This window comes from Marasmius oreades, chromosome 2 (genome assembly GCF_018924745.1).
Source record: "Marasmius oreades isolate 03SP1 chromosome 2, whole genome shotgun sequence".
In the NCBI taxonomy this organism is placed as follows: domain Eukaryota; kingdom Fungi; phylum Basidiomycota; class Agaricomycetes; order Agaricales; family Marasmiaceae; genus Marasmius; species Marasmius oreades.
This window is the reverse complement of record NC_057324.1, coordinates 2,788,696-2,808,613: the sequence shown is the minus strand read 5'-3', so window position 1 is coordinate 2,808,613 and position 19,918 is coordinate 2,788,696. Positions and strand designations below refer to the sequence as shown.

Sequence of the window (19,918 nt, the reverse complement as noted above, 5' to 3'; positions counted from 1 at the left end):
TTGCCAATTTGCCAAACATGCCGCTCAACGCTCGGTCTAGAAAACCGTGAAACCCTACTAAGAACATATCGGGTCAAGTTCTGATTTTAGGTCAGTGCACTATCCGAACAGCGAATATCAAACCGCCGGAAGGAACACACCAGAGTCCGCGTGACCTCTGTATAGGCTATCGTCTCGCCGAGAACATACAATCAGGAATAGTGGCGTTATGACACAGGTACTAGAAATAAAGGTCCCAATTAGGCACAAGACGCCCATGAAACAAGGACAGGCCGCAAAGGGGTTAAACTAAGTAATAACATCCCCCACAAACTGTACAGAGGTATGTTAGTAGCAGTAGTAGTACTAAGATGTGTAGGTATCACCGTTCCAACCAAAGCCTAAAGGGAACCGAACACTGCTTTCTAACGGAACCGGGGGGGAGGGGGGACCGGCGACCGCACCATAATCAGCGACGTTTGCTGTAGACTGTGTCACACAGTCCACAGCAAACGTCCAACACCCCCCCGCCCAACCCAGGTTCACATGTGGCGTCGATCCTGAATGTTAATGAAGTGGTCTCTCTCCTTCCCCACACTCCCCGTCCACTGGAGACAGGCATAGGTTGACAAACCCCCCTGCGTCCCACGTCACCAGTGACCTCAAACGTCTGGCCAGCTGGACGTGGATCGCTCAAAAGAGTCAGGATGTCGTGTTTGCGTCGTAATACTGTCATAGTCCCTGTCGTAACTATCGTCTGCGAACGTGAATGTCCATACATCTTTCTCGGGCCAAAGGAATTGGATAGCACGCTTGTCGGATGACTGAGGGTCCTCTGGGAGACCACTCCCATACTCAAGACCCCCGAGGATATGACGAAGGTTGTTGAGCTTGATGCGGAATGCGATATCGAGTAGGATTTCTTCGGAATCGTAATCGACCGAGGGTGACTGGTAATCGAGGAAGTGGTCCATAAAGGAGGGTATCCTGTTCAAGGGAATAGTTTCAACTCTGAGCCTCTGGCGAAGAGTGAATATTACGTCTCGCTTGGAGAGTGCCTTGAACATCGATGGTGAGGGAACAGAGCTGGCGGTGTTGGGAAGCGACGCAACCGTGCTACGCGTCGCGTAGCGGCGCTCGGTATCGTTCTTCCTTTCAAGAGGTGTTGTCGACGAGCTAGAAAAAAGGGTTTGCGGCGAGCAAGGTCGCGTTGGCGATAGCTCCTCCAACGACGACGACATTTTTTGTCGCTTAGTCGCCCCTTGTCTAGCCCCTGCTACTTCTTTAACACCGGGCAATCGACGACGCCGCTGAGGAGTAGATCGACTAAGTGAAAGGCGAAAATATATCAATTCATATGCGTGATATCGAAAGCAGGGGAAGGGTATCTCACCTTTTGTCGAGACATCGCTTCCCTAGAACATCGAGTGGCGTTGCTGCGTCCGTGGAAGGGTTCGCCAAGACGTGGAAAGTCATATCAGATGGAGCAGTAACTCGAGCTGTTGAATGGGGTAGAAAATATTTAAAATATAAAAAGCTTGCTTTCTGTCGTTGAAAAACAAACAGTTTAGGGGCCAAAACCTCCATGTTTCTTGAGCGCTCCGATCAGCCTAATCAAATAGGGATAAAAAGTAAAATCTAAAATATACTCCTGATTATCGGTGGACTTCAGAAAGAAAGACATTTGATCAACATATAGATCTTACCTCCAGTGGGCGTCTTGAACCAATGCGTTTTCCTGGTCAAAGTGTGATCCACTACTTCTGATCGGCGGTTCTGACCTCACTATCGGGGGGGAAATGACACTGCAATTCATCTAGCAACGCACCCAAGAAACTCCGCGGCAATGTTGTATTACATCCTGATCGTAGCTGAGCGATATGGATTGTCTTTTCGGGCGAAATGCCTCAAGAGGTAAGGAAACTGTGAGAGTTTCACAAATCCTCGAGTCATAAGTTCGCCCAATGTTTGCCGTCGATTAAATTAGACAGTCAACAGCAAATGATATAAGCAGAACATTTACTCATCCCATCATTCTCGAGTCCTTAATGATAAGGTTGTATTGCTTCGCAGTGCGCGTGATATCAAGCAATGGAACCCACCATAGAAAAGTAACCAAGGTGGTTAACCGCGGCCAAATATCACTGCCTAAGTGGCATACTCATGAGTGCACATGTAAAAAATCGACTAGAAGCCGATCCCAAGGCTCGCGGGTCACAGAGATCTGGAATCAGAATTCAGTTGTTCTGACGCTATGGAAAAATCCGGCACCACGAAACAGAGGGGTATATGACAGCAGAGTAGGGGTCCAATCGTGAGTTGGAGAACCCCGGATTCTTCACACAACTAGTCCCGAAGATCAGGTACAGTCCTGTACGACATTAATCAGTAAGATGAGTACTTTTTGAGAACATTGAAACCACCAGCTTCGCTCAGCGATCCAAAATCAGACTTCAATTTGGAGCTCCATTGTTCGTCAAAATGAAGTAATTCAGACCATAACCTTCGCTCTAAAGGGTATCTCGAGCATTTTAGGGCGTAATGTTATGTGAATCCATAAAAGATTACAGAACATGAATGAAATTACGTTTAACAGCTCTTCCTTCTCTTCTCTTTCACCGGTAGACGTGGTCAGCTATAGAGAATGAAGTGAGAACTAGTCTCTGGAATGGAAATTGCGATACGAAAACTCACAATGCAAGTTGGCGGCAATCTCTGCTTCAGCTCTGTCACCATTTGCCAAAAGCTTCTCCTTGTTGTACATCAGTTCCTCGCGAGTTTCGGTCGAGAATTCTTGGTTTTGAGCTAATGGAACCTAATGAGACAAGCAATTCGATTTGAGAAGCATTCGATGAGCTTACTTTCCACAATAGCGTCAACTGGGCAAGCCTCTTGACAGAAGCCACAGTATATGCATTTCGTCATGTCGATATCTGTATAATACTGAGAAGGAGAAAAACATAAACGAGAATGGAAGGTCTGACCATATCTAGTGGTACGTCTCGATCCGTCCATACGAGCTTCGCTCTCAATGGTAATTGCTTGAGCAGGGCAGATGGCTTCACAAAGTTTGCAAGCTGAATTGAATACGTCAGAGGTGTTTTTCCCCCATTGATTCATCCCGCACCTATACAGCGTTCTTCACCGCTTGGATATCGGCGCAGTGCATGTTCTCCTCGGAAACGGGGTGACAACGGGCCCTTTTCAAAAGGATACATAATAGTATATGGTTCCCTGAAGAAGTTCTCTATGACAATCCACATTCCTTGTTGGGTTGTGAATATTAGTTATTACCACACAAACAGGTCGGCTGTTTACTCACCTCGCATTATCTCTGTAATGAAGAAAAGATGTACGGCCTTGTCAACTGCCGTTGCTCCTCGTTTGTATCTTTCTATATCTTTGTCGTGGTTAGCATACAAAGGCTTCTGTGACCCCTTGTGAAGCAGCTTCATATCGCTATGAAGTTGGTGGTCATGGTCATGGTGTTCCGCCTGAGCGAACTTGGAGGTCGAGATATATCTTTGAGTAATTAGAGTAGAACGGAATGTTGAAAATGAGAGAAGAGGCGATCTAGAAAGAGGGCGAATGAGTTGCTGACGGGCTAACGACATGGTGAGTGTTGAGCGAATTTGAGACGGGCCAGGCCGCTTTTTTCAACAGCCAATCAGAATGTCGGCAACGCTAACGAGGATTCAGTCACATGACTAGATTACTGTAGTACCGGGAGAAAGTTTCGGCTATCGACCGGGGGCCGAGGTGGCCGAGATGGTCGACAGAGACTGGATCAGATCTCTTCGAGACAAGCTGTAGATCATCGATCATCCTTTACTGCTGACACTCTGCAGGCTATGTGACACAGATGTTGCTTTTTTGTTGTACTACTTTGCACTACCTATAGTTGTCAATCGTAAATCTGTACTTTCAAACTGTGGTAACTTGAAATAAGTTTGTGTTCTCGGGAAGCCCACCCACCCGACAGCCGGAAAATTCCTTTGTTGGGAAGAAGCTGGGCCGAGAATATTCCTTTGCTGATGAGCGTGACGTGAGCGGTCGAGCAATTTTGTGCCCTGTGTCACACTCAACCTGTTTCACCATGGCATCGACTGCAAAAGCAAAGTCAAAACCTCCTCCACTTTCAGATCAAGGTACGCACCCCACTTGATAATCACACATCGTTATGTTCTTGTTTCACGAAATATCAGCCAGAGATACAGCAAAATTATAATCGGTTCACAAGTGAACTTCAGACTCTAGCACGAAAGATTGGTGAATTGGAGGCGGAATCCGAAGAACATGGGTAAGCCCAGGATCGGTGACATCGTTATTTCTCTAATCATTCTTAGACTTGTTCTCAGTACGCTAGAGGAGGCGTTGGAAGAAGAACCCGATCGGAAATGTTTTCGTTTAATCGGCGGTGTGCTAGTAGAGAGAACAGTGAAAGATGTTGTCCCTGCGCTGCAAACAAATCGCGACGGGGTGCGTGTTCTTTTCGAACCTTGAAATTTACGCGTATATTCACAGTATTCTGTTCAAGATTCGAAAAGCGGTCGAGAATCTGACTGAGCAATACACGACCAAGGAAAAAGAGTTGGATGCATTCAAACAAGATTATAACATTCGACTTGTAACGAAAGCCTAGAGAATATAGATAACGGTTAAACTGCCAACCCGCTGCTGTAGGCCTTCTTAGGTTCAGCGCAATGTGTTCATACTGTAAGGACTGTAAGAAAAAGTGAGAGTATTTACTTCTTACGTCGTTGCCATGACGGGTTCCTGAAAATGTTGCGGCAACCCAGGCGCCCCCCCTGTGCCATCACCGGCCACCGATGAAATTCCTCAACTTTTGCTCTTCCCACCACCACACTCCTTCGTGTCTGCGCTGCATCCGTCTTTGCTTGTCTTCTCTCGAAGCCTTGCAACAAACCCTTACATTCCTTCCAGCCATATCCTCCTCATACCTATACCCACCAATGTTCCTTAAATCCCTTCTCCTCCTCGTTCTTGCGACCTTTTCAGCTGCCTTGTCGCCTCGAACAAGTACACTACACCGTCATTCGAAACGAGCTTCCATCACCCAGATTTCCTCGTTTCTTAACGCCCATAACAGCGCTCGAGGTTCTCACGGCGCAGCTCCATTGAACTGGTCTTCCTCATTAGCCTCCAAAGCAGAAGAATGGGCAACGAGTTGCCAGTTCAGACATTCAGAGGGAACTCTAAGAGAAGCTCCATACGGGGAGAATATCGTCGCTGCGTCTGGTCAATTCTCCGTTCAAGCAGCTGTTCAGACTTTTCTTGATACCAAATGTGAGTAACATACTCCCTTTTAGAAGTAATTGTGATTAACATGTACGACGATCTACAATCTTGACAGCTCAGTATTCTCCGGAACAGCCTGTCTATAATCAATGGACTCAAGTTGCATGGAAAGATACCCAAGAACTCGGATGTGCTGTATCGACGTGCAACAACATTTTTGACCGTTCCTACGGTCCTGCTACCATGGTGGTCTGCTTGTACAGTCCTCCCGGAAATGTTGTTGGTCAAATTCAGTACGTCGTATCGGATCTTACATTTCCATCCACGCTCAATTTCATTTGATTTGTCAGGGACAACGTTGAAGTTTAAACTTTCCACACGCACATCTTCCCTTTATCACTGTATCCTTAGCTCTACTAGTCCGCTGGACAGGCTGATTGCACCTACTCGCTTGACTTCCTGGTGGGACTCGTGCGATGATAGTGATTGTTTTTCTTTTGTATCGAGATTGTTTCTCGACTTGTTTTTTTCCCCCCCGAATTTGCTAGTCGTTCGTGTTAGTGGTCTCGATATACTTCGATGTGGTTTCTTTGTTCATTGTTGTTTGGTTACACTGTTCAGATTCCATTACAAGCTGAATGCCACTCATGCTGTTAAGAATATGCCTCGTATATACTCGCTGTAAGCATGCTGCAACGTAAGATCAACAAGGGAATCTTGAGATGTTCGTGCGGCGAGTTCGGAAAAATTGAAACAGGAGTACAGAGCATCTTAGGTCTTTGAGCGGCTCGCGCTCCTGGTTTTGTTCAGCGCTTGGGTGCTGTTAGATTTGGTGGAAAGTGATAGAGTGCTCTTCCCTGCCTTTGGAGTAGAAGTGCGAGGACATCCAGAGTCGGGAGCCCCGTCAGTGTTTCCGTTCCTCTTTGCCTTGTTTGGAACCTTTTCGTCGGAGTCAAAGGAACGAGCGGTAGAACACTTCAAAGGAGGTGGAGTAATCATACGGGGTTGACCATCACCTAGCGCGGTGGTCACTCGGCGTTTCCGAGACACGACGGTTTTTGAGGAGAGCATGAAACTTTTATTGTCCTTAGCGTTGACCGAAGTTCCTTTGCTCAGGGCCACGGAAGGTGGTACGTATTTGAGGGTCGGCATCGACCTCTTGGCTATCAGTGCGTGGGACGTACTCTCATTTCTGTCCGTTCTCCATGCCAGGATCTCTTCTGGTTTCGTGCGGACACTCGGCCTGTCAAGAACAGACGTCTGCAGCCGTTTTCTCTCAGACGCATTGTATTGAGGTACATCTTCGGTGGCAGGAGAATGTGAATCCGCTCGGGAATTGAGCTGACGTTGCGAAGTTAAGCTTTGTATGTCCGCCGGAACTTCCTTTTGACCGTCTTCGCGCTCCCTTACTGGTTGCAATCCCCTTTGCACTCCAGAAACTCTGATATCCATCAATAACAGCCCTTGACGTTGTAAGTCTAGCTTTTGCGCGTTCACCGGTTCCTCTTTTGGAACTCCTACAACAACAGAACGCTGATAGGAGCGTATACGGAAATCGTGTCTCTTCGAATTGAAATCTTTATCGGGTATTTTGGGGCATCCGATGGCAGCGGGACTTGGATGAGAGGCGATCCCTTGAGAAATATTCATGACCTGTGCAGGCGGTGGATTGTTGTGAAATGAGGCTTCTGAGGTTGTGTGGATTGGAAGTCGAAGATCAATACCGCGCTGTGCTGCCATCGGTCGTATAATGTCATTCTGTTCGCAATAGAATCCAGCGTGGCTTGCATCCTGATCTGAATGTTTTGAAGGAACCGGCTGCTGATACTGAAGGTTGATCATAGGCATTGAGACAACGGGCCGAATTTGTTTGACGTGCGACCTGGATGGAGGGGCTTGCGTGAGCGAGCTTTCCATACGTTTTGGGTTCTGTTGGGTAGGTACGATCCAAGGCGCATCCATAAGATTGGGATTAGGCTGTGAAGGTTGGGGACGGAAGGGTACTACTCGCCCGTCACCAAGGTGTTGAGAGGTTGCATGCATGAGTCTGGGATCAGCTATCTTGGTGCGCCTTGGAATGGAGTGTTCGTACAACGCTCCAACGTCAGTACCACTGTCCAGCCGTTTAACCCGGGATTGAGGGACGTCACCACAAGTATCATGTACCTTCCAGTATAGGGGGTCAAGGGGATACTGTACCGATGGATGAGGCCGTCGTGGCACGAAGTGGCAAGGTTCACGAGCATGATGAGATGAGAATTGACTATCGCTGATAAAGGGTTTGTCTACAGCTACGGAACTCCCGTTGTGGAATCCTGTTAGAGGGTCGGACGGTATCAATCCATGAGCGAGGGGCCGATGAATGGTTGAAATACTTCCCACTCGTCCACCAAAGTTATTGGTTTGCTGTAGTGGTAACTGTGAGATAAGAGAAATTGGTTCTGCCTGACGGACATTGTGCAAGCCGGTGGCGGGCATTGTACTATCCAGAACAGTAACTTGAGGATCATGAGATGCATTAAGTGCAGGAGGCGACCCATAATTTGTGGATGCCTCAGGTAGGTGCTGATTAACTTGAACGACGGGCTGCGTCGGAAGGACAAGGGAAGGATTTTCACCTCTACGGTCGTTATCCTGTCTCAGAATCGGAGATTGCAGAGAGGTACCTGACATTTCAACCGTTGGCACTTGACTTTCACATGTGGCAAGAGCATCCTTCCCTGGGGGCACTGAGCGCCGGTATTTGTCCGTCTTATCCCCAGTCGGAACCTCAGGCTTTCCTTCGTGGGTAGAATCCGACGCCACACTCGCGACAGTAGGGATCGAGCGCTCAAAATGAGGCGCCCATCTGCTGCTAAGGCCATGGGTTGGCGACGGCGGAGATGAGGTTATGGATGCTCTAGTCTCTTGCAGAAGAGAAGACCGATTCTTGTTCACTGAACCTTCTGTGCTTCTGCCGTCAACATCGGATGCTGGGGTCTTCCCTGCCTGGCGTCTTCTGCGTCGACGAGAGCGGGGATGCGAACGAGGGGGAGGATGAGAGCCCGCAACAGGTCCTTTTGGAGGGGCATCGCTAGAACTAACAAACTCCAAATGACCTGGCTTTGACTTTCTTTTCGAAAGAGAGCGCGTGGTATGAGATATGGGAGAGCTGAGTTTTTTAATATTTGACGAAGTTCCAGTCCCGACATCAGCCTGAGTCTCCGATGAAACTGCTAGAGCTCGGATTGAAGTAGGCATAATCGGTTGCGCCTGTATTCAATCATCAGCGAATGATAGAAAACGAAGTGTGATAACTAGTACATTGATATCAGCAGGTTTCAAGTAATTTGCGACCTGTTTCGTAGCACCCGCCTTCGCGAAGTTGGGTTCTGCGAGGGATATATGGGACCGTGAGTTGGAGAGAATAGTCTATGAACATGATTTTGATTTGAGGTTCCCGATTCGGAGGAAAGTATCGACTATATGCTGCACTTACGATGATTGGATTACCAGACACGACTTTACCCATCGATGAAGGTATTCTTGCTTGTAGAGTATTATTCGTTGCCAGCTCGACTGAATCATCAAATGTGTCCGGAATTATAGAATCGGATAGAGGAAGTGAGACGTTGGCAGAACCGACAGAGCTATCCCCGTCGTCTTTGACCTTTTATAAGTTAATATCATCGAGACTCCCAAAAAAAGAATCGCGCACTAAACGTGAATGGTCAAGCAATGCTTGTCCTGAAGTTTTCTGTACGGGTATCCCCTAGTAGCTAGTCAAGTATTATAGAGGTAACAAGGCGAGCATTTGATTACCAAAGACTGGGTAGTACCGTCGACGATAGATTTTGGAGATGAAGAAGCAAAGTAAGATTGGGTCCTGATATAGTCTTCCTCGAACGGGTCATCTTGGTCCTCATACTTCTGAGGTGTAGGAGAAGGTAGACCTTTCAGCTCATTCTGCGAGCGAAGATTTCCCATTTCGCTTCTGAGAAGACGAGTTCAAGCCGTTAATGGTGGTCGAGGTGCAAAAGAGAGTTGTCGTGACGCATTTGTAACGACGAAAACCTTGAGGCATAATTAAGTTCAATCGAGTCACGCAGAAATTGCGCAGAAACTTGATTGATGATAGGGACTGTACGAAATTCAACGAAGTTCCGCCAGATCTATAGCCTGAGTCTTTTGCAGTATAACGTAGAAAAAATCAAGTTACTCTTGAGGAGAGCCTTGTTCTCTCGATTTGCTAGACTCATTCTCGGTGGAGGAGGCTAGAGATGTGAGAGTTGCTTACATAGACTGCACAGACTTGCCGCCTTGCGTCCGCCGGCTATTACTACTCCTCTTTCATTACCACAAGGCAGGGCCTTCTCCGTATCTAATCCCAAGTCTCCGTTCTTTCTAGATTGTCAAGATGGATCCACATTCATTACAGGACTCAACTCCTGTTTTTGACTCGCTGGATATCGACCTAGTTGTCAAGGTCATGTCTCATACCATCTTCAGTACGTGGCACCTCTTTACAGAGGATTCGACGTCTAACACGTCGGAAACAGGCCCATTCTTTATTTTCTTCATTCCCGTTTTCTACTTCTTTCAAGGAGCCGAACTTACACACCCTATAATCCTCATCTCGTCGGCATATTGGGTAGTTCTGTGTATATTTTGTGAGGCCTTCTTTTCCCGACTTTCCTTTAAAAATATTTATGGTGACCGCCATTCTGCCTTTCAGTGTTCGGGAAATGGGTTTCCGTACTGTGGAGAAATCAAGGCAGTTTGTTATTCGCACCACCCCGTTTCGACTGGGGAGAGCAGATTGTTGTCATCACTGGTGGTGCGTTCTCGTGGTCATTCAATGAGTGTTCACCATTCACCCTGATCGTAGGTTCTTCCGGAGTTGGTGAACTTCTGGCGAACACACTTGCTGTACGCAACGTGACTGTTGCAGTCCTAGATGTTAATCCCATCGTTACCGAAAATTGTAGGGCTTTCCTGCTTCCTACGGGTGTTTTACTTAATCGTTTGTCCCCTCTCAAGATAATATAGTTTACTATAAATGTGATGTGTCCAACTGGGAAGAGGTTGAAGCTGTACATAAGAAAATTGTTGAAGAGGTGCGCGAGATGGTCGATTTCGATTTGAACTCCCTGACAGGACTTATAGTTAGGACACCCGACGATCCTTGTGAACAACGCCGGTGTCGTTCAAGGAAAACTCATCACGGATCTGAACCCTGAAGACTTGAAACAGTCTGTTGAATCCTCGTGCTTTCCGATCGACCTTCTAAAAATATCTCTCAGGACTTTTGGCGTGAATACCATCTCGCATTTTTTCACACTGAAAGCTTTTTTGCCTGAGATGATCAAGAACAATTCCGGACACGTTGTAGGTAAATTCTGTTTAACTACAAGTGACACTCAACGATTCTTCAGATAACACTTTCCTCGTGTATGGGACTCGCTGGAACTGCTCAAATGAGTATGGTCTTCCATTTTCTCAGAAAGGAATGTCCTAATGCATCCCCGTAAAGCTGACTATTGTGCATCGAAAGCTGCCGTTAATATCATGCACGAATGTCTTCGGTATGAACTAGACAAACTGTGTGTATTTCCCAGAATCTCTGGAATCGATCTTCCCACTGATGCCATACCCAGTCACAAAGCACCTGGCGTTCGTACAACCCTCGTTTGCCCCGGTCACATCGACACCCCATTGTTCTCCAAAATGAACTATCCGAAGACCCCATGGCACAAATTCACGATGCCTACCCTCGCCCCAGTTTCAGTCGTAAAGGCGGTCATTCAGGCCCTCGACGATCAACACTCGCAGACGATTTATTTGCCGTTCTACGTGCAGGGGATGCCCTACCTTCAGCATCTTCCGAGCTATTTGAGAGACATCGCACAATGGGTGAGTGGCGGTTCATTGCCATGTCTAGTGTCGTTGACCTGATCTATCATTTGATCAGGTGAGCAAAGGCGACTATGCCATGGTTGGATTTCAAAAAGTTTCTGGTCTTCGCGGAGATGAGAAGAAGATACAATGAAACTAGGGGATTATAAGTGTTATTTATTGAATAATTTTTCAAACCAAGTTGTAACAGTTGGCATAGTAGTGGTATTTCGATTGATATGACTTGTACCAAGTACCACCTGGACCGATCGGAGAACGGCGGGAGACCGCCACAATCGCAATGCTGTCAACGGAACCACGACCTGACCTCCCATTGTGTGGACCACCACCCACCTTGCCACATCTGATTGGGATGGCCTGAATTATTCTACCAACTCGGCTTTCTATTGTTCCCTTTCCTCGTATAAGACTTGCCCAGCGCTACCTCCCAGTTATAACAAATTCCAGTATTTCAAAAAAGCAACGGTGATCGGTTGTTTCGTCAGGCCAACACACCCGAGACAAATTCCCATTTCTTCTTACTTCAACATCCATGTTGCTCGCCCAGAGGGTCGACTTGACCTTCTCTTCCTTCGAAACCAAATCAATCGCTCTCTCTCATCCCATTCTAGACGCGCCTTTGGCGCCGTGGTCGTCTTCGCGTCTCTCGTCGTGGGAAACAACTCAATTGGCGAGTGTCGTAGGACCAACATCACCTCTAATACTGGACGAGGAGTTCGTCAAGGATAAAGTTGGGGCGGAGGTGAGTCTCCAGTGTCGCTTGACGCGTGGCAAGCTCGTTAACGATCTCCCCCGACCTCATCGGTAGTCACCCTCGACATCGCCCTCTTGTTATTCGGACTTCGAGGTTCATGAAGGGTTTTCGACTCCATATATTCCTCGGGATCTTCGCCAGCTATGCGAGGGCGAGGAAAGCGATGCGGAAGATGACGAACATTCAAAGTTAGATGTAGACTGCGTGATCTCAGTGGTCCAGGTGAGTTTGAAGCACCAGTTTGCCAACGCCGCTCTAAACGATGATCTTTAGCTGGCTTCAACCGGTCAAGCCGTAGATTCGGAAGACGAATCCATGTATGACGAATGGGATAGTCATGATCAAGATGTAGGTCTTGTTTACCATTCATTGATGTTATGAGTCGCCCATCCAATTCGCCCATTTTCATAGGACATTATACCGTTCCTCTATGGTCTCAAACAAAGTATTTTCTTGGAATCTATGTACCCCAAAATCGCCCCCCATATCGTCATCACCTTATGTGAAGACACTTGGGATGACCACACCATTGCTTGGTACACACGAGTCGATATCCAATCACCCAATTACCTTTGTGTTCCCCCGACGGATGTCTCAGAGTTTGTATTACATCCCCATCACGATTTTCGTATTATATCCGATCTTCCCGCTACACTGACACCCCCTCTGGTGTTTAACCACACCAAATTTCAAAAGCTGGTAAGCTTGACCTCATCTTCTCCGTGATGTTCGAGATCCTCATATTAGATCCTCCATAAGATTAATCGTTGCTCTATAGAGCGGCTCATAATGTTCGAGGTAATTCTCGTTTTGCGAAAACACCTGTGTAGGACAGTGGTCCGTGTTCGTACTTCTCCTATCTACGTTCCCTGTTCACTCTTTCGTTGGCAGGCTTTCGAGGCGAGTAAGTTAGCCTTAGCACTCCGACAACGTTACGACGGCCATCTTCCCTTCGAGAAAATCGAGAGTTCCTTCCATTGGACAGACCCCGCTGAGGTAGGCGTTACTTTTACCCATTCGTCCGATCTTTCTTCTCACTAACCCCACTGCTTTAGTCGCTTATATCTTGCTACAGACGATACCACGGCACAACGTTCATTGAATCTTCTTCCCCGTTCCGAGTACCCCATATCGTGATATCAGCCCCACCTCCTGAAAACCCTTGGTTCAAGTGGTTGAACCAGGTGAATGACCCACAGGACTCTGGCTTTGGCCGGTACCTCGTTGTCCCAGCTCGTGGTGTTGGATTCATCAATGAACTGGAAGACCCCTTCCACGATTACTATGCAGAATCAGAGGTATACGGATACGACGAGTGCTCTGAAACCAGCTTCAATAGTACAATCGAGTCCTACCGCTTCTTTATCGCCGACGATCTCGAGGAGGACAATGTTAGTTTTTCACCCGAAACGCCTACCGACAGGGATGAACTGCAAGACTTCAAGACAGGCTTTGAACGAGCATTAGGGTTCAAGTTTGGGAAAAGCCCGCTAGAGGACCAAAAAGAGACACAAGATCTATCAGATGACGATCTTTCCCTCACTAGATGTGGCATCAGCGTTCTCATGGACAGGTTCAATGTCATGGAATGCGAACCTGGCGTTGAACACCCTGCCCGTCCCAGCTGTCAACCACACGTTTTGCCTTTGACATCGGAGAACGACTGGTCGAGTTTTGACGACAACGATGGGGACAATGATGCTGAGGACGATCTTCCTCCTCTCGATGAATGGTATCAGTCCGTCATGCGGCGGGCAGATGCGCTTCAGACCGTAAGCGTGAGCTAGCGGTCAATATGAAATACTTCTTTCGTGCCCGCCGCCTCTGTTTCTACCAACATCTCAATAGGACAGGACAGGACAACTCCCCAGATACCCTCCTATTACCACCACAAATGGGATCTTCACGTTACGAGTTTTTCCGCTACTACTGCATACTGTCAAGTGGACCTAATCGCATCGTCGTTGTTTGTGTATCATATAGTATCTCTTCTCATCTACACCCGTTGTATCAATACAACCGTAGCTCGATCTAGTTTCACTGCATGGCTTTCTGGATTCTCTGGTTCACGGAATTTGTGTTGTGGTCCTTCCCTATGACACCGTACAGCACAAGTATGGCGGTTCGGGAAAGTCTAAATATGTCATTCAAACAGACAAACTTGACTAATATAGAAGGTTGAAGGATTACAATAAAGGAACTGGTTCTAATTTTCTTACCAGTGCAATAAATGATCCGGTGAGTATTAGCGAGTACTCTGACAACAGTTGAACAACCAACAAACTGAAGTAAGTTAAGTATCTGAACAGGTACTAGTACCTCCGACGGGGGCGGGTTAGTCGCGTGGAGGCGTCGGCGACGATTTCGAGCGCTAGGCGAGACGAATCGGGGCTAGCAGTCTTGCCTTAGAACTTCAGTGGAGCCGGAAATCTGCTCCCTGTGACTCATGATCATAACTCCCTGCGGTACACACTAGCGAGCATTAGAAAAGGGCTAGACAATCAGGTATGTACTGCAGATGCCGTCGAAGCATGAGTCGGCATCGAGGTTCCAACAGAGCGAGAGTGGTGACTAAGCTCATCGCTCCTGCCTTGTCACAGTACTCCACGTTCGACGCTCGCACTGGGCTTGTCAAACCAGGTGACTTTCACCTATTTTTTCACGCATCTGCTGCCGGATTTTCACTTGGTTTAGTTCGTGAAAGTTGGGGCTTTTAAGGTGATATGGGGTGTGTGAATCAAATTTAGATTCACACACTTTTTGAACACTTTCACCAAGACACATTCCCACTACAAAGCCCAAGATTTCACTTGATATTACCTGTATTATGCCCTTTCATTTTCACTGGAATCTAAGAGAAAATCCAACAGAATGAACCGAAAAATATTGTGATTTTCAATATAAAAAATACATGAACTTCGCGATAATTAATGACGACGACCACGGCCCCGTCCGCGGCCACGGGTAGGTTGCTCTACCGCCTTTCCCTTTCCCTTTCCGATAACGTCCCGCCTCTCCTCACCTTCACTCCCCTCCTCATCCTCGCAGTCAGTCAGCAGTGGCAGATCTTGTGGGATAGCAGCCATGTCAATGTCCTGCTCACCGCTGTTGTCCCTACGAGTCTGCCCTGTCATTCCACTAGAGCCTGCAACTGGAGTTTGAGACCGTGATGTGCCAGAGGGTGGCGACTGCAACACGACGCGGTGCTTGCATCGATGCCGTCCACGGCAAGTGTCGGGGTTGAAAGCGCAGCTCCCGTAAGTCTTGTGAGACGCGAAGTATTCCTTCGCCAGGAATTGCGTGGCCCATTGGTTTTCAAACTGTCGCATAGCAGGACACGCCTCATCAACCTTGGATAAAATAATCAATGTGTAGCTTGTTTATGAAAAAGAATAACATACCGCGTCATAAATACGAATAAGTCGGTGGAGCTTTTGGTCTCTCCACCCCTTAGACCACTCAATTTTTCCAGCTGTGAGGCAACGTCGAAGTGTACTCTGTTTTGCATTCAATACACTTTACAAGGGACAACAACGAAAGACTCACCCGGATGCGATTCCACTCTTGATCACCTTCAGGGCCATCGAGTCCTAGATGACACCGAATGTCTCCGACAGTGACCTTTGAGAGGTTAGAAGGCCGTTTAATGGTGTCTTGAGCCTTGGATTTCTTGAACGACTTGCGGGTGTCATCTTCATTGCCGCCGACTGACTTCATGTGAGCCATGTGTTCCATGGCAATACGAGCTTCAGCTCTTGCAGCTTCTAGTTGTTCTAGCGAAGGCAACCATGAATGGTAACAACAATTTAATCAAAAGTATTATAGTACATACCTTTCAAACTTTTGACTTCGTCCGAGTCACCACTCCGCTGAACCACTTGCTCTTCCTGAGATCGGGCCTCGGTACGCTATCGCGGATATAATCTACTAGTACCTAAATAAACGCATTTTTAACATTTTTATATATAATATAATCAAAATGGGAACATAATGTGAGGATTAGAGCAAGCCCAAGCTGCTAGTCAAAGCACGGGTCTATTTGCGGGTTATCCGAAGTACAGAAAGTACGAAACACCCTATAGATGAGAGTCTTCGACGTTCCGAAACCTGTAGGAACTGATGAAGCAGCCTTTAAAAACCTTCGTTCATTTGGATAGGCCTCGTCTCACTCGCAATTACCTGTAGCAAACATGGGGACACTTGATTTTACTATCAATTTATTGATTTCTTCGATATTGGTTGAAAAGACGGAAACAACTCTTAGAAGTACATCTGGAAGTAACAATCGGACGGATGTAACTATCTAAAGTCCACTTCGGACTTAAGGAACAGAAACAATGCCGGTGGCTGTAACTTACAGCTGGAAACAAGAAAAGGGGCGGATGTCGACGATGTCCGGTCAGAAAGGACATTCTACCAGGAAAGAACCATAGGAACGATCCCTGGAATGTAGATCGAGCAGTTTTGGACTATTCCAGATCGGATAGAACAAGAGAGAACAAGGGAGCACATGGGGACTCGCCTTGGAAACAAAAAGGGGTCAGGATGTATCCACATGCAAATGTCAAAGATATCCGACTCGGAACAGGAATAAAGAAAATATGAGGAAAAGGAATAAGGAATACTATATTCTGGACAGTTTTATATCTAATTGACATGTACTATACCTGATTAAGGGTACTTTGGTATCTCTGAAAGGGATTTCTCTATATTTTCGACTTTTTACCATATCTTCGACGTTTGATTATTATTTATTCGAAAAAGCGTATATAAGGGAGGATGGTAGCAGCAGTATTTTCCCCAGTAACCTACGACAGAAGCCTAAGTGCTTTCACTAGGGGACTCTGGCTCATACTTTGCCCCACTTCTTCGAAGTTGGTGTTTGTATTTGGAAAAGATTGGATTTGAACTTTGAATTTGATTTGAATTTGTTGCCACTTTGGTACTTGGAAACCTTGAACTTGTAGAGTCGCTTTGACTCGAATTTGAATTGAATTTGATAGTTCTATTTGAACTTAGAAAGAATTGAACACCTCCTCGAAGTAGTGAACTTCATAGAAAGCCTTTGTCATTTTGACTTGTGAACAGAATTTGAATTTGTTTTGAACCATATAAAGCCCCACCCTTGAAGTCTTATCTTAGAGTTCTCAGTGAACCTTGCTGAGAGCGTCCATTGATACTGACCTCCACAAATCAACTACGCTAATTGCTAGTGTTGGGTTTGGTTTTGCGCACTTCGTGCTTGGAGTGTGTTTTGCTGCACCTAGTAGTAGTTTTTAGTGCCGTTAACGCATTGCACGTCGTTCACGTTCCTGCCTCTTTTTTTCCCGCTGGCGTTGGTCTTCAAGTGCCTTCTCGTTGTTGAGGGTAACCTTCTGCGTCGACTTCCTGAGGCGGGACGAGGGTTGGATAGCTGAGGCCTGACCTACAGGAGTGTTCGGATTGACATTCTCCTTAGAGTTTGGTTTGGATGTTCGCGTTTGTCGTGTGACCATTGTTGAAACAAAGGAGAAAGTTAGCTGATTTATATACATGAAAAGTGGAGACGTACCAATGGGGGTCTCTAGCCGCAGTTTTCCTCCCTGAATGTTACACGAGCCTTTACGTTGAAGGTGTGGTGCAAGAATTGGAAATATTTTGGCGTTGGAGGGGCCGTTGTGACGCAGAGCATCGGTACATGGTGGTTAATGAGAAAGAGTGTGGGCGTGTGGGCATATGTGGTGGGGCCATGCTTGACTTTGTCATGGAATGTTTCTATAGGTCTGAGACAACCGAGGTGGAGAGGGCGACGTCATGTCGCACTAACATGACGACATGTACAACAACTGTGCTGCCGTGGTCGCAATCATCGTTCCTCTCCCTTGACGGCCGGCTACAGAGAGCAGCTACCACTTCTAAGGTCTGGAAACTGGTGAGTACCTTTCTTTCTATCTCTACACTATACTCTCTCATTCCCTCTGATTCAATATCTATCTAGCTTTCTCAAATCTCAATCAAAACTTTTTTCAAAGAGTACAAAGTGTTAACTCGAATTACTTGAATCAATATAAATCCCCTTTCCTACGTTATAAATTCCGAGTCCCTGCGAACCATTTAACCCCATCAAATTCAATCAAGCCTCCTTCCGTCACAATGCCACTCTGTATGTGTGGTTGTGGGGGGGAAGTATCGTACTCAACCCAGCGCAGACATCTGTTAGGACAAGGGTCAACAGCAACCCGAATGGCTCAAGAAAAGAAGACAACAAAGACCCGAATACTTAAGCAAGTCTCGAAACTTTCAAGAAGGAACCGCCACAGCAAGCCAGGTGGGACGCATAGTGATGGAATTATCCAAGAGGATAGCAAACTTTCAGGTACGGCATATTTACTATCTTTGTTTTTTTTGTTTTAATCATTACACTGTTTATGTCTACCAGATACACACAACGTTGAAGTTGAAGTTGAACCTGAAATTTTCGATTTCCCCACTCCTGGCACACCATCTCTTTCACCCGGTACACACGATACACATGAAGATCCTTTAATGGTGTCTGGAGATGCAATGGTTGGTGTCTCGTCAATACTGGATCCAATGACGGGCCTACCAGAACTCCCGTCTGACAATACAGTTTGGTCTTCGGGGTGTCACCGTCATGATGTAGCCACTGGTAGAGAATCTGAGTCGGAGGAGTGTGGCGAAGGTTTGGGTGGTATGGGTTCTGATAGTGACTCTGGTTCAATCCAGATGGATTCGGAGGATAGTGACGCGGAATCCTGGATGAATGGGCTCACAGCAGAAGAGGTCTTGGAGGAAGAATCTGAGTTCGATGCATGGCAACGCGACCGTCAAGGTGAGTTTAACACATTGTATCTCTCTTCTGTGGTGCCATAAATCTAATTCTCTCGATAGGCCAGTCATTATCAGACCAAGATATGGACAGCATCCGGGCCTTTAACCTGAAAGTTGATATAGACTTGGGCGAGAATTCATATAGGAAAATCAAGCATGCTTTTCCACAACTAAATGACCTTCTCTCCCTACACAACCTTCAGGCACGAATGGCAGCACTGTCCGGCGTCACACCTGTGAAGTACGACTGCTGTATTAATTCGTGTTGTTGCTTTCTCGGGCCATACTCAGCACTTAATACTTGTCCGTATTGCGGCGAGGCACGAAAAGATACTCGCGGTCGCCCACGTTCAACCTTCTCCTACATTCCCCTGATTCCCCGCATTGTCTCCCTCTTTTCAGATCCCGAAATGTGCGAAAACCTTCTCTATCGCAGCAAGTACGACTCTGGAACAGGCAATATTGCCGATGTATTTGATTCCAAACACTACAAGCAACTTCTACGGACACTGGTCACTGTTGGAGAAGAGACTCTGGGCCACCGTTTCTTCCAGTTCCCTAATGATGTTGCCATGGGACTTTCGACTGATGGTGTTGGCCCGTTCAAGCGTCGAAAGCACAGCTGTTGGCCTATCATTGGCTACTTATACAACCTTCCACCGACAATCCGCTTTCATCTATCCAATATGATTTCTTTTGGTGTTATCCCAGGTCCGAAAGCACCCAAGGACATCGACTTGTTTCTCATCCCACTCCGTGATGAGTTTTTACTCCTTGCACGTGGTGTCCCGGCATTCGATGGCCGCCTCGAACGCCGTTTCATACTGCATGCTTATTTGATTCGGGTTTTCGGTGACATGCCTGCTGTTGCGAAGCTTATGCGAATGAAAGGTCATAATGGGCTTCATCCTTGCCGAGCTTGTAACATCATTGCAATCCGCAACCAGGCGCAAGGGGCAAGGTCTACTGCACACTACACTCCTCTTCATTGTTCGGACCAGTCTTATGACCCATACCATCTACCTCTTCGCAATCACAACCAATTCATACGACAGGCGGCTCACGTAGCCCAGGCCCCAACTGATGCCGAGGAGGATCTTCGGTCTAAGGAATATGGCATTAATGGCATGCCAATTCTTGCAAGTTTATCGAGTTTGTCGTTTCCTGATTCCTTTCCTCACAATTTCATGCATCTTGTTT

At 46.9% G+C, this 19,918-nt stretch overlaps 8 protein-coding genes across 10 annotated transcripts; 4 read left to right on the top strand and 4 right to left on the bottom strand.

The window, feature by feature from the left end:
• Positions 1-124: 124 nt before the first annotated feature.
• Positions 125-1,903, bottom strand: E1B28_004660 (uncharacterized protein). 2 transcript variants are annotated; one of them, XM_043149163.1, is made up of 4 exons: positions 1,686-1,903; positions 1,373-1,630; positions 366-1,305; positions 125-312 (listed from the first exon to the last, which is right to left on the bottom strand). In XM_043149163.1, the coding sequence occupies exons 2-3, from the start codon at positions 1,564-1,566 to the stop codon at positions 642-644; spliced, it is 858 nt and encodes a 285-aa protein (XP_043013767.1). In that variant the 5' UTR covers positions 1,567-1,630; positions 1,686-1,903; the 3' UTR covers positions 125-312; positions 366-641. The 2 variants fall into 2 exon arrangements, with proteins under 2 accessions (XP_043013767.1, XP_043013766.1); XM_043149162.1 differs by having other exon boundaries at positions 148-1,305; positions 1,373-1,478; positions 1,544-1,630.
• A 607-nt stretch (positions 1,904-2,510) lies between these two features.
• Positions 2,511-3,662, bottom strand: E1B28_004659 (uncharacterized protein). The gene is made up of 6 exons (XM_043149161.1): positions 3,302-3,662; positions 3,107-3,244; positions 2,964-3,056; positions 2,841-2,912; positions 2,674-2,784; positions 2,511-2,614 (listed from the first exon to the last, which is right to left on the bottom strand). Exons 1-6 carry the CDS (start codon positions 3,591-3,593, stop codon positions 2,595-2,597), a joined length of 726 nt encoding a protein of 241 aa, XP_043013765.1. The 5' UTR covers positions 3,594-3,662; the 3' UTR covers positions 2,511-2,594.
• A 397-nt stretch (positions 3,663-4,059) lies between these two features.
• Positions 4,060-4,648, top strand: E1B28_004658 (uncharacterized protein). Its single transcript, XM_043149160.1, has 4 exons — positions 4,060-4,127; positions 4,189-4,279; positions 4,326-4,458; positions 4,517-4,648. Exons 1-4 carry the CDS (start codon positions 4,076-4,078, stop codon positions 4,619-4,621), a joined length of 381 nt encoding a protein of 126 aa, XP_043013764.1. The 5' UTR covers positions 4,060-4,075; the 3' UTR covers positions 4,622-4,648.
• Positions 4,649-4,789: 141 nt separating this feature from the next.
• Positions 4,790-5,952, top strand: E1B28_004657 (uncharacterized protein). The gene is made up of 3 exons (XM_043149159.1): positions 4,790-5,286; positions 5,354-5,531; positions 5,589-5,952. Exons 1-3 carry the CDS (start codon positions 4,809-4,811, stop codon positions 5,605-5,607), a joined length of 675 nt encoding a protein of 224 aa, XP_043013763.1. The 5' UTR covers positions 4,790-4,808; the 3' UTR covers positions 5,608-5,952.
• E1B28_004656 (uncharacterized protein) lies at positions 5,950-9,497 on the bottom strand. Of its 2 annotated transcripts, XM_043149157.1 has the most exons (5): positions 9,040-9,497; positions 8,936-8,989; positions 8,717-8,887; positions 8,542-8,649; positions 5,950-8,490 (listed from the first exon to the last, which is right to left on the bottom strand). In XM_043149157.1, exons 1-5 carry the CDS (start codon positions 9,202-9,204, stop codon positions 6,010-6,012), a joined length of 2,979 nt encoding a protein of 992 aa, XP_043013761.1. In that variant the 5' UTR covers positions 9,205-9,497; the 3' UTR covers positions 5,950-6,009. The 2 variants fall into 2 exon arrangements, with proteins under 2 accessions (XP_043013761.1, XP_043013762.1); XM_043149158.1 differs by having other exon boundaries at positions 8,936-9,497.
• A 67-nt stretch (positions 9,498-9,564) lies between these two features.
• E1B28_004655 (uncharacterized protein) lies at positions 9,565-11,366 on the top strand. The gene is made up of 11 exons (XM_043149156.1): positions 9,565-9,725; positions 9,777-9,887; positions 9,953-10,054; positions 10,106-10,201; positions 10,258-10,334; positions 10,384-10,469; positions 10,521-10,605; positions 10,653-10,698; positions 10,751-10,820; positions 10,875-11,130; positions 11,189-11,366. The coding sequence occupies exons 1-11, from the start codon at positions 9,635-9,637 to the stop codon at positions 11,264-11,266; spliced, it is 1,098 nt and encodes a 365-aa protein (XP_043013760.1). The 5' UTR covers positions 9,565-9,634; the 3' UTR covers positions 11,267-11,366.
• Positions 11,367-11,421: 55 nt separating this feature from the next.
• On the top strand, positions 11,422-14,044 carry E1B28_004654 (uncharacterized protein). Its single transcript, XM_043149155.1, has 6 exons — positions 11,422-11,875; positions 11,942-12,109; positions 12,161-12,235; positions 12,299-12,586; positions 12,647-12,883; positions 12,943-14,044. The coding sequence occupies exons 1-6, from the start codon at positions 11,666-11,668 to the stop codon at positions 13,672-13,674; spliced, it is 1,710 nt and encodes a 569-aa protein (XP_043013759.1). The 5' UTR covers positions 11,422-11,665; the 3' UTR covers positions 13,675-14,044.
• A 770-nt stretch (positions 14,045-14,814) lies between these two features.
• Positions 14,815-15,622, bottom strand: E1B28_004653 (uncharacterized protein; the record flags this gene model as incomplete). The annotated part of the gene is made up of 3 exons (XM_043149154.1): positions 14,815-15,237; positions 15,289-15,384; positions 15,434-15,622. 3 exons carry the CDS (start codon positions 15,620-15,622, stop codon positions 14,815-14,817), a joined length of 708 nt encoding a protein of 235 aa, XP_043013758.1.
• Positions 15,623-19,918: the final 4,296 nt, after the last annotated feature.

Coding starts and splice junctions, on each gene's coding strand:
- E1B28_004655 (XM_043149156.1), top strand. CDS start 9,635: ATGGATCCACATTCATTACAGGACTCAACTCCTGTTTTTGACTCGCTG. Junction 10,202..10,257: donor TCCCATCGTTACCGAAAATT/GTAGGGCTTTCC, acceptor TCCCCTCTCAAG/ATAATATAGTTTACTATAAA. Junction 10,470..10,520: donor AACCCTGAAGACTTGAAACA/GTCTGTTGAATC, acceptor AATATCTCTCAG/GACTTTTGGCGTGAATACCA.
- E1B28_004660 (XM_043149163.1), bottom strand. CDS start 1,566: ATGGAGGTTTTGGCCCCTAAACTGTTTGTTTTTCAACGACAGAAAGCA. Junction 1,306..1,372: donor AAGCGATGTCTCGACAAAAG/GTGAGATACCCT, acceptor CCTTTCACTTAG/TCGATCTACTCCTCAGCGGC.
- E1B28_004659 (XM_043149161.1), bottom strand. CDS start 3,593: ATGTCGTTAGCCCGTCAGCAACTCATTCGCCCTCTTTCTAGATCGCCT. Junction 3,057..3,106: donor CGGTGAAGAACGCTGTATAG/GTGCGGGATGAA, acceptor TATTCAATTCAG/CTTGCAAACTTTGTGAAGCC. Junction 2,913..2,963: donor GAGACGTACCACTAGATATG/GTCAGACCTTCC, acceptor AGTATTATACAG/ATATCGACATGACGAAATGC.
- E1B28_004658 (XM_043149160.1), top strand. CDS start 4,076: ATGGCATCGACTGCAAAAGCAAAGTCAAAACCTCCTCCACTTTCAGAT. Junction 4,128..4,188: donor TCCTCCACTTTCAGATCAAG/GTACGCACCCCA, acceptor AATATCAGCCAG/AGATACAGCAAAATTATAAT. Junction 4,280..4,325: donor GCGGAATCCGAAGAACATGG/GTAAGCCCAGGA, acceptor AATCATTCTTAG/ACTTGTTCTCAGTACGCTAG.
- E1B28_004654 (XM_043149155.1), top strand. CDS start 11,666: ATGTTGCTCGCCCAGAGGGTCGACTTGACCTTCTCTTCCTTCGAAACC. Junction 12,236..12,298: donor GGGATAGTCATGATCAAGAT/GTAGGTCTTGTT, acceptor CCATTTTCATAG/GACATTATACCGTTCCTCTA. Junction 12,884..12,942: donor ATTGGACAGACCCCGCTGAG/GTAGGCGTTACT, acceptor CCACTGCTTTAG/TCGCTTATATCTTGCTACAG.
- E1B28_004656 (XM_043149157.1), bottom strand. CDS start 9,204: ATGGGAAATCTTCGCTCGCAGAATGAGCTGAAAGGTCTACCTTCTCCT. Junction 8,990..9,039: donor ACGGTACTACCCAGTCTTTG/GTAATCAAATGC, acceptor ACTAGCTACTAG/GGGATACCCGTACAGAAAAC. Junction 8,650..8,716: donor TGTCTGGTAATCCAATCATC/GTAAGTGCAGCA, acceptor TCATGTTCATAG/ACTATTCTCTCCAACTCACG.
- E1B28_004657 (XM_043149159.1), top strand. CDS start 4,809: ATGAAATTCCTCAACTTTTGCTCTTCCCACCACCACACTCCTTCGTGT. Junction 5,287..5,353: donor GACTTTTCTTGATACCAAAT/GTGAGTAACATA, acceptor CAATCTTGACAG/CTCAGTATTCTCCGGAACAG.